This window comes from Silene latifolia, chromosome 7 (genome assembly GCF_048544455.1).
Source record: "Silene latifolia isolate original U9 population chromosome 7, ASM4854445v1, whole genome shotgun sequence".
NCBI classification, from domain to species: domain Eukaryota; kingdom Viridiplantae; phylum Streptophyta; class Magnoliopsida; order Caryophyllales; family Caryophyllaceae; genus Silene; species Silene latifolia.
The window spans coordinates 113,933,839-113,950,005 of NC_133532.1; the positions used below are offsets into that span (position 1 = coordinate 113,933,839).

The window sequence follows — 16,167 nt, forward strand, 5'->3', positions numbered from 1 at the left end:
TCTAGGATTCACAAAATAAGAAAAAGAGCAAAATAGGTGATTTGAACCACTTATGAACACGTTTCACAATATTACCATCTAAGTTCACAAAACAAACTTTAGGATCCACAAAATAAGGTCTGAGATTCACAAAATAAGAAAAAGAGCAAAATAGGTGATTTCAAGCACTTGTGATCAAGTTTCACAGAATTACAATCTAAATTCACAAAACTAGTTCTAAGATTCACAAAATAAGGTCTACTAGTTCTATGCTCACATTATTATAAATAAGCCAGCTATTTGAAAGACGCCTTCTCGTGCTAATTATGAAACTTCCTTGAACTTGTGCTATCCATATCTACTAATTCTACTAGTTCTATGCTCCATTATTAAAAATAGACATTAACTCACATAGACCACAGCACATCAAAACTTACATACCATTCGAAACACCTCCAATTCTCTAAACCAAGTTTTATTCAAAAACAACAAATTTACTCAATACACATAATAATATGGAAGGACTTATACCTTATGTCATACGTGCATTCAAACATCAAAGCCTACACAAGCACGGCTACTACCGTTGTCTTTCTAATGCTTCCAAACACTGTAATACAATCGATACAAAACAAGGTCTGTTATTCACAAAACCAGGCAAAGAGCAAAGTATGTGATTTTAACCACTTATGTTCACAAATCAATCTTTAAGGTTCACAAAATAAAGCCTAAAATTCACAGGATAAGAGAAATAGCTAAATAGGTCATTTCAATAACTTCTAACCAAGTCTCACAAAATACACATATAAGTTCACAAAAGAAGCTATATGATTCACAAAAATGCCTTCAAGATTCACAAAATAAGGCCTAAGATTCACAAAATAAGAAAAAGAGAAAAATAAGATTCGTATCTAGTATTTCATGAATTTCTGATTGAATCATGTAATTGCCGACAAAAGAGTTATCTTCTAGGTTCACAAAATAAGTTCTGAGATTCACAAAATAAGGTCTAAGATTCACAAAATAAGGAAAAGAGCAAAATAGGTGATTTACGACCAAGTTTCAGAATATTAACTTACTGGTTCACAAAACAAGCTCTAAGATTCACAAAACAAGGTCTGAGATTCACCAAAAAAAGAAAAAAGCAAAATAGGTAATTTCAACCACTTGTGAAGAATTTTTACAATATTGGTTTCAAGTTTCACAAAACAAGCTGTAAAATTCACAAAATAAAGCCTAAGATTCACAAAATAAGAAAAAGAGCAAAATAAGATTCTTATCTAGTACTTCGTGAATTTCTGATTGAATCATGTAATTGCCGACAAAAGAGTTATCTTCTAGGTTCACAAAATAAGCTCTGAGATTCACAAAATAAGGTCTAAGATTCACAAAATAAGAAAAAGAGCAAAATAGGTGATTTCAACCATTTACGACCAAGTTTCAGAATATTAACTTACAGGTTCACAAAATAAGTTTTAAGATTCACAAAACAAGGTCTGAGATTCACCAAAAAAAAAAAAATAAGTAATTTCAACCATTTGTGAAGAATGTTTACAATATTGGCTTCCAGTTTCACAAAACAAGTCAGAAAATTCACAAAATAAGGCCTAAGATTCACAGAATAAACTATACTAGTCACTAGAGCTCGACAAGAGCGTGGGTTGGCCCGGCCTAAGATTCATAGAATAAACTATACTAGTCACAAAATAAGAAAAAGAGCAAAATAAGATTCGTATCCAATTTTTGTATTTCGTTATTTGTTTATTTTTTATTAAAATATTTCTCACGGTTAAAAGTAAACAAATAACTGAGACAAAATAGTGTATAATGGATTAATAACATTGTTAAGCACTAATATATACTAAAAAATTGTGCAACAAATCGAAGGACTATCACGGATAATATGGCCCGATTCTTAAACTATTCACATTGTAGTATTAACACCGAGTCTTCCATGAGATGGTTTCACGCTAGAACTAACCTATATCCTGATGTATTCCTTATATAGCTATAAGCTTTTTGTCTATTGGACTGGTCTCACATAAAAATCCATCTCAGAAGGCTTTTGTGAAATATTAATAGCAAAAGCTGTTGATATGAATGACACATCTCAAGTATTCATCTATGGGTGGAAGGGACGGGGAATTGATCAGAAATGCAAGTCTCACCACAAAAGAATAAACTTGTCAAGGCTCCAGATTCATGCAAGACAGATGAATTATTGGAATAGCAGGATTTACGGCATTTACCTGTCAGGAGGTACCAACAAATTCTTGGTCATCTGACTTAAACATCCTGTGACATACAAAAAGAAGTCGTAATAAATCAACGAGCTAAGCATCAACCATTCATTCATACACAAAAGTTGAACATATCCGGGATAACCAACAAAAGAATATCGGAGTTCCTAATGCATCACCTATTCAAAGATATATCATTCCTACTTTCCTTTAACCCAAAACTGAAACTGAAGGAAGGGAAGCAGAAATGGATATGAAAGCAAAAAAAAAACAAATTTGAGCCATTCATAACACCTCATTATCATTCACCATCAGTACAAACAAAGCTAAACAGAGTGGTTGTTTGCATCCTAACCATCATAGTCTCGTTACTAACCATTCCTAGGCAACTGGAGCATAGAGAAACCCAAGGGGATTAGGTCCATCTGCATACATTTTTGGTTGGATGAAGTAGAGGCATTATGCACCAACCGAGGTAACTATTACGGACAAGGAAAAGCGAAATGACGGATAAATAAAGGGAAAAGATGATAGTGAACGGAAGGTAAAGGGCGAGGAAGAAGAGTAAAGGAGTTATTCCTAATATGCATATGCATCATTTTCGATCATTATACTTTTGCCATCATTCCTAATAGGGTAGAGACAACTCAAACCATTATCCCATAAGAAACAGTTATTCATAATATGCATATGCATCATTTTCGATCATTATACTTTTGCCATCATTCATGAGCATGGTAACATGCTTCAGCATTCAGCACCAATAAACATAACCAAAATAGCACAAATGAAGTCACACCACATACGTGATCCAAAAGAACAGATAAAGCACTTTGCCAAACTTAAGAAGAGGCACATCAGCATTCTCATTGCTTAAAAGTCGGAGGAAACAGCTTCAGTATGCATAACTCGGATGTAAAATCATCAAAAAAATGTAATAAGTAGTACGAAATTGCGAGGTAAAGGAAATCGCTCAATCTTGATCAAATTCGGACGTTATATTTACGAAATCGCTCAATTTGATCAAATTCGAACCTTATATTTATGAAATCGCTCAATTTTCATCAACTTAGAACCTTGTTTTTTCGAAATCGTTCAATTTCGATAAATCGAGCTTATATCATCAATTTATTATTGAATTTTTCGATCAATCGAGCCTTATATCATCAATTTATTATTGAATTAACAAAATTAAATGAATATGCTCAATTTTGATAAAAATTATGAAATTACCTCAAAATTGCTCGAAATCTTTTCCTGAAATTGCTTAATTTGATGAAATCTTCTTCTGAAATTGCTTAATTCGATGTTGTTGTGATGAAAATCGCTGCTTTGATTGAAAATTTGGGGAACTTTGCGAAATTGTTTTGTTGTTTTTGTATTTGTGTAAACTAAAGAAGAAGGTAAAGAATTTGGGCCTGCTTTAGTTTAGAGAGAGGAAGTATTTTGGCCTACATGAAAAAATTATGAAAGACCCCAAATTTCCAGCCCAATGAACAATTGGAAATCAGTCCAATGTAACAATTTGGTGAGGCCGGCCGCCTCGCCATAATTAACGGCCTCACCGGATCCGGCCTCTATATATATATATATATATATATATATATATATATATATATATATATATATATATATATATATATATATATATATATATATATATATATATATATATATATATATATATGTGTGTGTATAGAGGCCGGATCCGGTGAGGCACCTCATTATGGCGAGGCGGCCGGACTCACCAAATTGTTACATTGACTGATTTCCAATTATTCATTGAATGAAATTTGGGGTCTTTCATAATCTTTTCATTTAGGCCAAAATACTTCCTCTCTCTAAACTAAAACAAGCCCAAATTCTTTACCTTCTTTAGTTTACACAAATTTGCAGATTCTCTCACTACAAAAACAACAAAACAATTTGGCGCACGATTCCCCAAATTTTTCGTTTTGAGAATCAAAGGAACGATTTTCAAAAAAAACAACATCGAATTAAGCAATTTCATAAGAAGATTTCATCAAATTAAGCAATTTTAGAAGAAGATTTCATCAAATTAAGCAATTTCAGCAAAAGATTTTGAGCAATTTTGAGGTAATTTCATAAGTTTTTATCAAAATTGAGCATATTCATATAATTGGTGATCTGCTAAGAATCAGGTCGCCATGAACCCTATCAACACTGTTTTCGGTATGTCTCCATATAATCTTTTCTCCTTTTCGCTTGTAATTTTAATGATTTACATCAAATTTTGTGTTAGTTCATACATAGTGTAGTTTTTCGTTGATGTATTGTGTTAATTTTTAATTAGTGAAGTAATAATCTTATGCAATCGATGTTAGTTGTTAATAATTGTGTTTTTGTGTTGTTGTTTTCGAAAATTCTGGATAGTTTTGGCTTGATTGTTCATCTGTCTTCGCTAATTTGCTATCTTTTTCTCGTATATCCAGAATGTTGTCCGATTTTTGTAGCGATTCTGTTGTAAATTCGATGCAATTTTGAAAATTGTTTACAATACAGTCTCTTTTCTCCTTTTTCGCTTATAATTTTGGTTGCTTGTTGATTTATTTAAATTTTGTGTTCTTACACTGTTAAACAAAGATATTGATAGTAACATAGTAATTTGAGCTAGTATTGTTAATGTATGATTGTATTTGTGCGTTTTTTTTTTTTTGGTGGAGATTTGGATACTTAAAAGAGTGTCGGTAATATATGCTGGCGGATACTTATAAGAGATGAACCAGAGCAAGTCCATCTGAATTAGGTGATGCATCTTAGCATTCATGAACGAGAAAACATGATGCACCTCATACGGGTTAGTTTGAGTTAAAAGTCTAATAACATGGAGCTACGACAGGTTCAGAAAGTAAACCTTGCGATTATGCTTAAGTTAAAGCCCAATAAGAAAGAGACTACTTCCAGAGCTTGCCGATCTTGTCATGACTAGCCGAGGCCACCAGCCCAGTTGCGCTAGACACGGACAATGCTGCAATCAGACCATCATGTGTTGATAGAGTCATTGTCTTGTTTTCCGCCATGTTCCAAAGCTCCATTGACTGTCAGTTCAACACAAATATCAATTACATTTTCTGGGTCATTGGCTCTGTTGGAAATGGAATTTAAGTAAAATCTATCGCTTTTATCGGTAATGTTTTCATACTTAATGAGGCAGAGATTCACTATGATTTATCTGATTTTGAATTGAATAACTCGAATATTAGAAATGTAGCGACAATTATAAATCTTAGGCATTATTTTGTACTGGTTCATGAAGTACTATATACCAATCTTAATTTGCTCTTTTTCTTATTTTGTAAATCTTAGGCCTTATTTTGTGAATTTTACAACTTGTTTTGTGAAACTGGAAGCCAATATTGTAAAAATTCTTCACATGTGGTTGAAATTACCTATTTTTTTTTTTTTTTGGTGAATCTCAGACCTTGTTTTGTGAATCTTAGAGCTTGTTTTGTGAATCTGTAAGTTAATATTCTGAAACTTGGTCGTAAATGGTTGAAATCACCTATTTTGCTCTTTTCCTTATTTTGTGAATCTTAGAACTCATTTTATACCTAGAAGATAACTCTTTTGTCGGCAATTACATGATTCAATCAGAAATTCATGAAGTACTAGATACGAATCTTATTTTGCTCTTTTTCTTATTTTATGAATCTTAGGCCTTATTTTGACAAAGTAGTTTATCGCGTCTGTTTTTTGTGATGGTCGTTTGAGCATGAATTTATCAACAGTTGTTTGGTTTGGCCTAGAATTTGCCTTATCCATCAAATATGAGTATCAACTTCTTCTGAAAAGCCTTTGATTGATGAGGTCCTGCAACTTCTTTTCAGGTTTTGTAATGTCAAGACATCCAGAACTCCTCCCCCACCGATCCGGATTTGAGCCTAAGAATGTGGCAGAGGCTATTGCATCATGGGGCCTTGAATATGTGGTGATTACAAGTGTTGACAGGGATGATTTACCTGACCGGGTAGTGGTCATTTTGCTTTGAAACTGTGCGTAAGTTGAAGATCTTGAAGCCAACTATGCTGATAGAAGCCCTTGGTAATGGAAACTTTTGAGCTGTTATTTTTGAATCGTGCTATGTAGTTTGACTCGTACTGCTGTTTGTCAACATGTTGTTTTATTATTTCAAAGCATATGCTACTGTGTGTCCCAAATATACGACTCAAGGCTCAATTACCTTTGCTATTTCACTCGCTGATTTCAGTCCTCACTTTCCTCTTTTACTGATATTTTCTCAGCATTTCGGAAGCTCGGCTTGGACCGTGCTAACTGACACAACCTATCTACTTAGACCTCTTCAGGTATCATTTATCAGACCATAAGTATGCTCTTAATTTGCCATCACACTTAAATTCATCTTATACTTGTGAGTTGTGACTGTGAGGGGATTTTATGAAATCAAACCATTGTAAGTACATGATTTTGACTCTACTGAGTTCAGGGAAATCATGCTTTAACTTTTTGTTGTTTCAGACTATCAGCAATACAATTGCTCATGGTTACTTATATAGACTAAAAATTAAATGTGTTCCTATGATTGGTAGGAAGTGCGCTGCTATGAGGAGAAGATGCTTGCTTTGTATTTTAACCGGGTTTGTTTCAATATCTTGCTTTACTATGGCACATGAAACTTTTTGAGTGATTGTCTATCTGTCTCTCTTTGGTGAATCCGAGACCTTATTTTGTGAATCTCGGACCTTGTACGGTGAATCGAGAGCTTGTTTTGTGAAACTTGGTCATCATAAGTGGTTAAAATCACCTATTTTGTTCTTTGCCTTATTTTGTGAATCTCAGTCCTTATTTTGTGAATCTCATACCTTATTTAGTGAATCTTAAGGCTTGTTTTGTGAAATTTGATCATCATAAGTGGTTAAAATCACCTATTTTGCTCTTTTCTTTATTAGGTGAATCTCAGACTTTGTTTTGTGAATCTCAGACCTTGTTAAGTGAATCTTAGAGCTTGTTTTGTGAAACTTGGTCATCATAAGTGGTTAAAATCACGTTTTTGCTCTTTTCCTTATTTGGTGAATCTCGGACCTTATTTTGTGAATCTCATATCTTATTCAAAGAATCTTAAGGCTTGTTTTGTGAAACTTGATCATCATAATTGGTTAAAATAACCTATTTTGCTCTTTTCTTTATTAGGTGAATCTCGGACTTTGTTTTGTGAATCTCGGACCTTGTTCATGAATCTTAGAGCTTGTTTTGTGAAACTTGGTCATCATAAGTGGTTAAAATCACGTTTTTTTTGCGCTTTTCCTTATTTGGTGAATCTCAGACCTTATTTTGTGAATCTCATACTTTATTTAGTAAATCTTAGGGCTTGTTTTGTGAAACTTGGTCATCATAAGTGGTTAAAATCACCTTTTTTGCTCTTTTCTTTATTCGGTGAATCTCGGACTTTGTTTTGTGAATCTCGGATCTTGTTCGATGAATCTTAGAGCTTGTTTTGTGAAACTTGGTCTTAAAATCACCTTTTTGCTCTTTTCCTTATTTGGTGAATCTCAGACCTTATTTTGTGAATCTCATACCTTATTCAGATTTTAAATGCATATAATGTGCCTTATACGGTCATCGACGGAACTAGTTTGTCTTCAGATCATTAGAATTGGTTTTTCGCGCTTTATAATCCGTAACTATACCTATGTTATCATAATAGGATATTGTGTTATAATACATGGCTTTTGTGTCACAGAATATTATTTGGCTCTATGGAATAACGTAACAAGTTAATAGAATAATAACACGGTTACTCTATGTGATAACATTACAAGTTACTGGAATAACACTACATGCTCTTTGGAATAACATGAGAAACATATGACTCGAATACTCAGGTGAAGTGGTGACTTATAAACTTATATTGTGGCCATTACATCAACAAAGAGTGTGTTGGTGGAATATTCAGTTTCTACTAAACTAGCTCATTAGCTCAATTGGTAGAGCATTTGTGCAATTGCACAAAGGATGTAGGTTCAATTCCTACATGAGCTTCTATTATCAATATATGTAACATAAGTGTTACTTTATCAAATAAACAGTGTTATTATATATACGAAACAATGTTACATTATCAAATAACTAGTGTTATTCTTAGCTAGCATCACTTTGTTCGATAATTATTGTTACCACATATAACAACTAATGTTACTACAAAGTGTAACTAGTGATTTATATATGTTCGTCTATGTGGGGCTCGAACCTACACCATGTGCAATAACACATTGCTCTACCTTTTGAGCTAATAGACGACAATGGCCAAATCCGATATGAAAGTAGACAATTATAAGTCACACTTGACCCTTCTACGCTTTACTTCTTCAATCTCCTTCTAATTCACCATCTTAAATTACACACTTCTAATGGAGCTCACCAGGCTGCCCGGAACCACCGGCAGTACCTCTCGTCTCGTCACGGACATTTTCAATCACTTTTGATGCTAGAGTGAGTGCATATATTTTACAACAAAAGCCTCAGATAATGCTGATGGAGAAATCCAATCAACCCAATCATGTGTCATTCTTGGATAACAATGAAATAAAATAAACATTATAATGCACAGTACCAGGCAACGATCACAAACTCGAACTGGTGTTGCGTCCTCATCCAATGTAAGAGGAGTTCGACCTTGAGTACATTTATCGCAGAAGATCTCCCCACAGTTTCTGCAGTGATGCTGTATTAACATGAAACAAAGATCAAGACCACGAAATGAATAACATGTGGCAATATGGCTATTTCACGTTCTTAAAATACGAACCCTCCGGACAAAAGCATTGAAGTTTGATCCACAGGATGAACATTTATTCACTGCTTCATCAGGTACCTGTAATATACAAGGTAGAACTCGTGATATAAGTAGCACGTCATCTTGACTCGATGTCAAGCTTTGGGCAGTTTGTTTAAGGACCTAAAAGTCTAACACTCTAACACCAATTGCATCAAATAGCTATTGAAACATACTCCTATACAAATGACAATAGAATGACAAGCAGCTGTTTCCAAGGGGGGAGTATTTGTCGGTTTTATCTGAAGTGCAGTCAAGCATGCAAAAGGACTCCAGGCCTCATAGTCATCATAGATACTCGATAGACAATTCTTCCAAGATCAAGAAAAAGGGTACTATATAAAGTACTTAACTACATGAATTATTATTCTGGTCAACTTGCTTCATATTTCAAATTTTAAATAGGTAATAAGATGAGAACTCCAGTTAAGGAAAAAACAAGTTGTAGTTCATGACTACATTCTAATATTCTATACATCTTTCCATCCCAGATGAAAAGAGAGCTACTATTAGACAAGTCTGCAGCCTTAACAAGAAAAGCCTTACAACATACCAAAGCGGAAACGACTTCCAGAGCATCATAACTAATAAGCTCAATCGAAAAAGAGAAAAGGTTTACCCAGTGTTCTTTCTCCTCGATAGGGGGTTTCACCAAGTTCATCCAATCAAACTAATAAAATAACATGATAATTCTTCAACAATTAGGCAGAAATATCAGCATACACAAAAATTCCAACTCCTTTTGTTCGATTCAAACTAAAATATTCACAGAATTCTTTTGATATTCAACAAAAAACCAACGCAATTTGTTCGATTCAAACTAAAATTCAAACTTATCTGTATAAATGTTCGTCGCCGCAATTTGTCTCGCCGCATTCGTCAACTCTTTAGAAAGATGTTCATGAATCAATCTCACTACTGATCAGTAGTCTCATGTTCGCTAAATCGGCTCGTCATTCTCATTCTCTTGCCGCTCCTCTCGCTTCTACTGTCGATTCTTCACCTAGTTGATCGATTCAATCGCTCTTCTTCATCTTCATTCATCGATCGACGTCGAGCTTTTGTTGAATTCAAAGAATTCGAGGAAAACAATCCAAGTGTTTCGAAATTGTTGAAGATGTTGATAGTAGTGAAGAACGGAATCGTTGCAGGCATTGAAGATGATCGAAATGCGACGAAAATGGTGATGGAAAGCACAAAATTGAAGAAGTCAAGACGGAGATAAATGACAAAGAGAGAGAAAGAGGAGAGTGGAAGGAGAGTTGAATAAATGATTATAAAACGACTGGAAATGAGCAACATACCTGAGATTTTAATTAGTGGGACGTGGCACAATCTGGTGCATTCATTTGTTTTTGATCGGATGGTGGAGATGGGTCCAGCCGCCTCACCCTAAGAAGGGTGCCTCACATGATTCAATCTCTGTGTGTGTATATATATATGTATATATATATATATATATATATATATATATATATATATATATATATATATATATATATATATATATATATATACAATACTAGTTTGAAAGCCCGTACTTCGTACGGGTTAATGACCTTGATTATTTTAAAACTAAGTTATAGAACATTATCGAATAGGTGTTTCGAAGTTCAAATCCGAGTATCACATAATTCTAAAAAAATGAAATATCCTAATCCCTTATGGTCTCTTGATACGTACTTGATTCTAAGTATTAAGTAGCCTCTAAAGCTTTGTTATCTCACATTCTAGAAAAATTTATTAAGTACTAATCATCATAAGTGTAAGCCAATAGGGGCGCTTTGATAACCCTTATGATTAATACAAAGACATGTGTGAAATTAGTAAATAGTTTACATTTGCTATATTTTGGTAGGGAGAATAAAACAAATGTAAACTATTGACCGGGACGGAGGGAGTATATATTTTGTTTGAACCATATACCTATCCTTCAAATATGGACAATTTACTTTCACATGTCATTCTTATAAGTTAGTCGTTTCAAATTTTTTTGTTCAATTAATAAGACCGTCTTACATAATAATAATAATAATAGTAATAATAATAATAATAATAATAATAATAATAATAATAATAATAATAATAATAATAATAATAATAATAATAATAATAATAATAATAATAATAATAATAATAATAATAATAATAATAATAATAATAATAATAATAATAATAATAATAATAATAATAATAATAATAATAATAATAATAATAATAATAATAATAATAATAATAATAATAATAATAATAATAATAATAATAATAATAATAATAATAATAATAATAATAATAATAATAATAATAATAATAATAATAATAATAATAATAATAATAATAATAATAATAATAATAATAATAATAATAATAATAATAATAATAATAATAATAATAATTGATGGGGCATATTCTGCGCCGCTGACCAAGTCAACATATTGAGCAAGGTCAAGGATATCCACAGCAAAGTCAACGACTTAGACAGTCTAGCCGATGCAACCCATCGGCTGTCATCATCGGGGTCTCGGCTGCAACCACCAGTAGGACACATATCCGCGTACTCATATCCAAGACCCCTCGGCTGGCCTGCCATGGGTCCATCGGCCGAGGGTAGAACGGTCTTTCCACCTGCTAGCCACTTGGCCACTTGGCCACTACGTGACAAAAGATGAAAGCCTATAAATACTCCTCAACCTTCATTGAGGAAAGGATCCACAAATTAACCTAAGAATCACTATTCATCTGGTAATATCTTCCTTATCTCTCTACAATACATCCTTAGCCAAGTAGTAACAACTTATCCCTCTAAGTTTACTGACTTGAGCGTCGGAGTGAGTACGCTTGGCACAAAGCCAAGCCCTCAGTTCGTTCATTGTTGCAGGAGAGGCCGAGAGGAGCGATAGAGACAAGAGGGACTCAACTCAAGACATCATTCTACAAGCCACGGGTGGTAACGATACTTGCTCTGGAATTACACCCGGAACAATTGGCGCCGTCTGTGGGGAAGCGACACAAGAAGCTAGTCACATTCATTCCCAAACAAAAATATAAACAAAAAAAAAAAGAAAAAACCCACCCCCAAAAGCTAAGAAAATGTCGAAACAACAAGAGGCATTCGTGGCTGACGAAACCGAATTCTCCCAAGATGATACCGTCCACAAATCTGGAGTTGTGCAACCCTCCGCCGGTCACGTGATTCAACCGGAGTACGGGATGCCAATAATACCAGACACCCCGCTGCCTGCCGACCAGGTCACCATCATGGGACATGTGGTTGATGTAGCAAAACTGAAGATGCTCCTGGACCTAATTGGGAGTACGCCGGCTCACACTGTCATGCCGACAAGAGCGACGGAAACCGTCCAGGAGACCAGGGCCCAAAACGTGACCCCAAGAAACTTGAACGGAGCATTAGGAGAAGCTGACCCTGTCAGGATACCGGAGGAGCCCAAAGTGGTCGTGGTAAACCTAAGTCCTTCTCGCACTCGTGAGAAGACAGCGTCGCCGCAGCACCGACGAGGCACCCCCCAGAGGAGTGAAAGAAGCCCGACTCGCCAGAGTCGGAGAAGAAGCCCGACTTACCATAGTCGGAGAAGTAGTCCTTCCCGCTACGAGGAGAGGAGCCGGGCGAGGAATGCGAGGAGCCGATCGCCCCGTGTCGTTCGACACGTGGTCAGACAGCCCCTCAGCGCCTACGTCCTAGAAGCCCCGGTGCCAACTAAGCTGAAGTTACCACCTATAGCATACAAAGGAGAAGGCGACCCAACCGACCACGTCGAGGCTTACGAGTCTCACATGTCAGTATGGGAGCAACCCGATGAGGTTTGGTGCCGAATTTTTCCAACAACACTGCATGGGATGGCACAGAGTTGGTACAAAGGGCTACCCGACGGGTCGGTATACTGTTACGCCGATTTAAAGGACGCGTTCCTAGCCCAGTATTCCTGCAACAAGAGGAGGGCCGTGGAGACATCGGACCTCCCGACTATCGATCGAGAGGAGGGAGGCGAGTCTCTCCGGAGTTATGTGAAGAGGTTCGACGCCAAGGTTCAAAAATTCGTGAGCTGAACAATGAATCCGGCACTTTCGCTGATGAAAGGCCTCCCAAGGGGAGACCTAAAAAACGAGCTCATCAAATACGGCGGCCTGACCTTGGATGCCGCCAGGAAGATGGCTGACCAGGCCATCAAGGTAGAGGACTATCACAAGACCTGGGTAGGCCCCAGCGAGGCCGAGCACTCAGAAAAGAAGAGCCGCCGGGAGGGCAACCCGGATGAAAGACGCCGTGACAATAATAGGTCACGATCCGACGAAAGATGCCGTGACAATAATAGGTCCCGGCCTGATAAATCTGCCAGGAAACAGGACTCGACGGGCGCCGGGTGGAGTTCGGGAACGTACCACCAGAGGCGGTATAGTGATAAAACCCCACTCGTCGTATCAGCCGCCGAGGTCAATAATAATAATAATAATAATAATAATAATAATAATAATAATAATAATAATAATAATAATAATAATAATAATAATAATAATAATAATAATAATAATAATAATAATAATAATAATAATAATAATAATAATAATAATAACAATAACAATAACAATAACAATAATAACAATAACAACAATAACAATAACAATAACAACAATAACAATAACAACAACAATAATAATAATAATAACAATAATAATAATAATAATTAATCTTCTAATTACTGATACATAGAGTTCATTTTTATGTTCTTTCTTTCACAAAGCACATGTAATGTATACTCCTATGATCATCTTATTGCTATCATTCCACCGTAAAGGTGTAAAAGATAAATCCGTCTATGTTTTTTGCCACTATAAGCAAACATATAATTTATTGACAACAAAATTATAGTTTCTTAAATTCCAATTTTAACCGTTAATAATAAAAACTCTTAAGAGCTTTATATCACAATAGTTAAGTGACTCAAAAGATTTTGGCTTGATTCTCAAGTTTCAAGGATGTCTCCTATTTATAATCACAAGATCACCCTACCTTATGCATGCTAATCTTTCAATGTGGGACAAATCTACCATTTATACGTAGTATATTCACAACACCTCAATTATTTTTCAATGTGGGACAAATAACATACTAATAAATACACCATCTTTTTCACACCTACCTCGACATCCAACCCGAATCCCGAATTACGGACAATTGCTACTCATTATATCTAATAATAGTTATATTTAATATTTAATAATATGAGCAAATACTATATGTTAATATTCGTACATTCAACATCCAATCCGATTAATAATGAGCAAATACTAACAAACTAATCTTATCTAGAGTCTAAAGTTACATCCAATCCGATGTGGGACAATTCTAGTATTTTATGTATTATGTTCATCACACTTACATTATTTTTCAATGTGTGACATATAACATACTAAGAAACACATCTTCTTTTTTTCACCTAGTTCGACTTCGTATACTGTCTATTATTAATCGTACTTTTTTTTTCTTTTTCTTGTGTGTAAAAGATATGAAATTCATACTCTAATAATTTCATTTTTTTTATCCTAAATCTAATTATATAATTATAGTACGATAGTTTTTTATCAAATGAAATGTATAATATTTTTATATAAAAATTATAAACATGACTTGGATATATAATATAGAAAATATATATTATAATAATCAAAAAATATCCACTTTATTTTTTATATCATATTGTGGAGATATGATACAAATTTTTAAGAGCTCTTTAAGACAATACTTAAAAGACTCAAAAGATTTGGGTTAATACCTAAGTTTCAAGGATGCCTCCTATTTATAATCATAGGATTAACCCACTTTGTTAATCTTTCGATGTGGGACAATTTTATTATTTATACGTAGTATATTCTCCACACCTACATTATTTTTCAATGTGGAACATATAATGTATTAAGAACTAAGAGGTACACTATCTTTAGTATGTGTAAATGAAATAAAATTTATACTATAATGATAGCATTTTTTATCACGAATCTAATTATATTATTTTCATAATTATTTTAACAATACTTTGTTGTCAAATGAATATAATTTAGGAAATATATATATTATAATTATTAAAAGATTCTCCACTTTATTTTTTACATCAAAGATCATTATTTATGATACTTTCATAAATTGATTTTTGATGATGTGGACGCTCTAGAATCGCTCGAAAAAAGCCTCTTTTATAAATATACTAGACTAAATTTAATGCCCGTGCGATGCACGGGCCATCTTGTAAAGGCTATTGTAATACTTTAATTTATTTTGACAATGCGATTGAATATTTCAACCTCAGATCAAATTCTTATGCTTATCTAATAAAAATATAGATAATATATGTATACGTTCAAATTTTAAACTCAATAAGGCGGAGACACACTTTCGGTCTGTTTTTTTTTTCTCTAATAAATCATTCTCTTTTGAAATTCGGAATTTAATAAGAGTAATCTCTCACAATAATTCTCCTAAAAATCAGACGGCTCATATCACTTGAACTTTAAAAGAAACCACTCGAAGATTAATATAAATTTGCAATTGTTGGATTATTTGTTTTCGCTCGAATTAATTCTCCTTTATATAAGTAGTATGCGATGCTCGAGCCTAATAGAATTATGTTTTCTCATTAATTTTCCCTTCAAGGACTTGCAAAAGGATATACTCCCAAATGATCCCCTTCCCTCTCTTTGGTTTTTTATATCAAAGACAAAGTTAAAAAAAATGACCGGAACGTAGGAAATATGAGATGCCATGGATTCTGTTTAAATTCCTATTTCATTATATCCGGTAGGTAATAGTTATACAACAACCATTACAAAACGTTTATCTATATTACCTTGCTCATCAAACTATGTTATTTATATTAGGTTGGTTTTTTGAAATTACCTATTAAAGTCCTATATTTGACCAAATCCAAGTTATCTATATTGTGTTTCTTAAAACGATTGGTAGAAAAAAGATTGATAACATTTGAATTGAGCATTTTGCGTAATTTGCGTTGTTTTACGTACTAACCTCCACAAACATTACGTAGAAGTCGACATTAATAATGTGTTTCACGGCTACATATTTTAGATGTAAAATTCCATTGATGCCATATGCCGCTACTTACGTTT

General features: G+C 34.1%; 1 protein-coding gene across 2 annotated transcripts in view; it reads right to left on the minus strand.

The window, feature by feature from the left end:
• The window catches only part of LOC141592579 (heat shock cognate 70 kDa protein 2-like), a 64,854-nt gene that overhangs the window by 32,016 nt on the left and 16,671 nt on the right, over positions 1–16,167 (minus strand). The window contains exons 1-3 of one of the 2 annotated variants that reach the window (XR_012521179.1): positions 9,650–9,700; positions 9,004–9,069; positions 8,814–8,919 (exon numbers count right to left, since the gene is read on the minus strand). Coding sequence is in view for 1 of the 2 variants with exons in the window: in XM_074413314.1 (XP_074269415.1) it covers positions 9,036–9,069 (34 nt within the window). In the remaining variant the exon portion in view is untranslated. Of the gene's footprint in view, positions 1–8,813; positions 8,920–9,003; positions 9,070–9,649; positions 9,701–16,167 lie in introns of those variants that run through there. The other variant, XM_074413314.1, reaches the window with a different exon arrangement.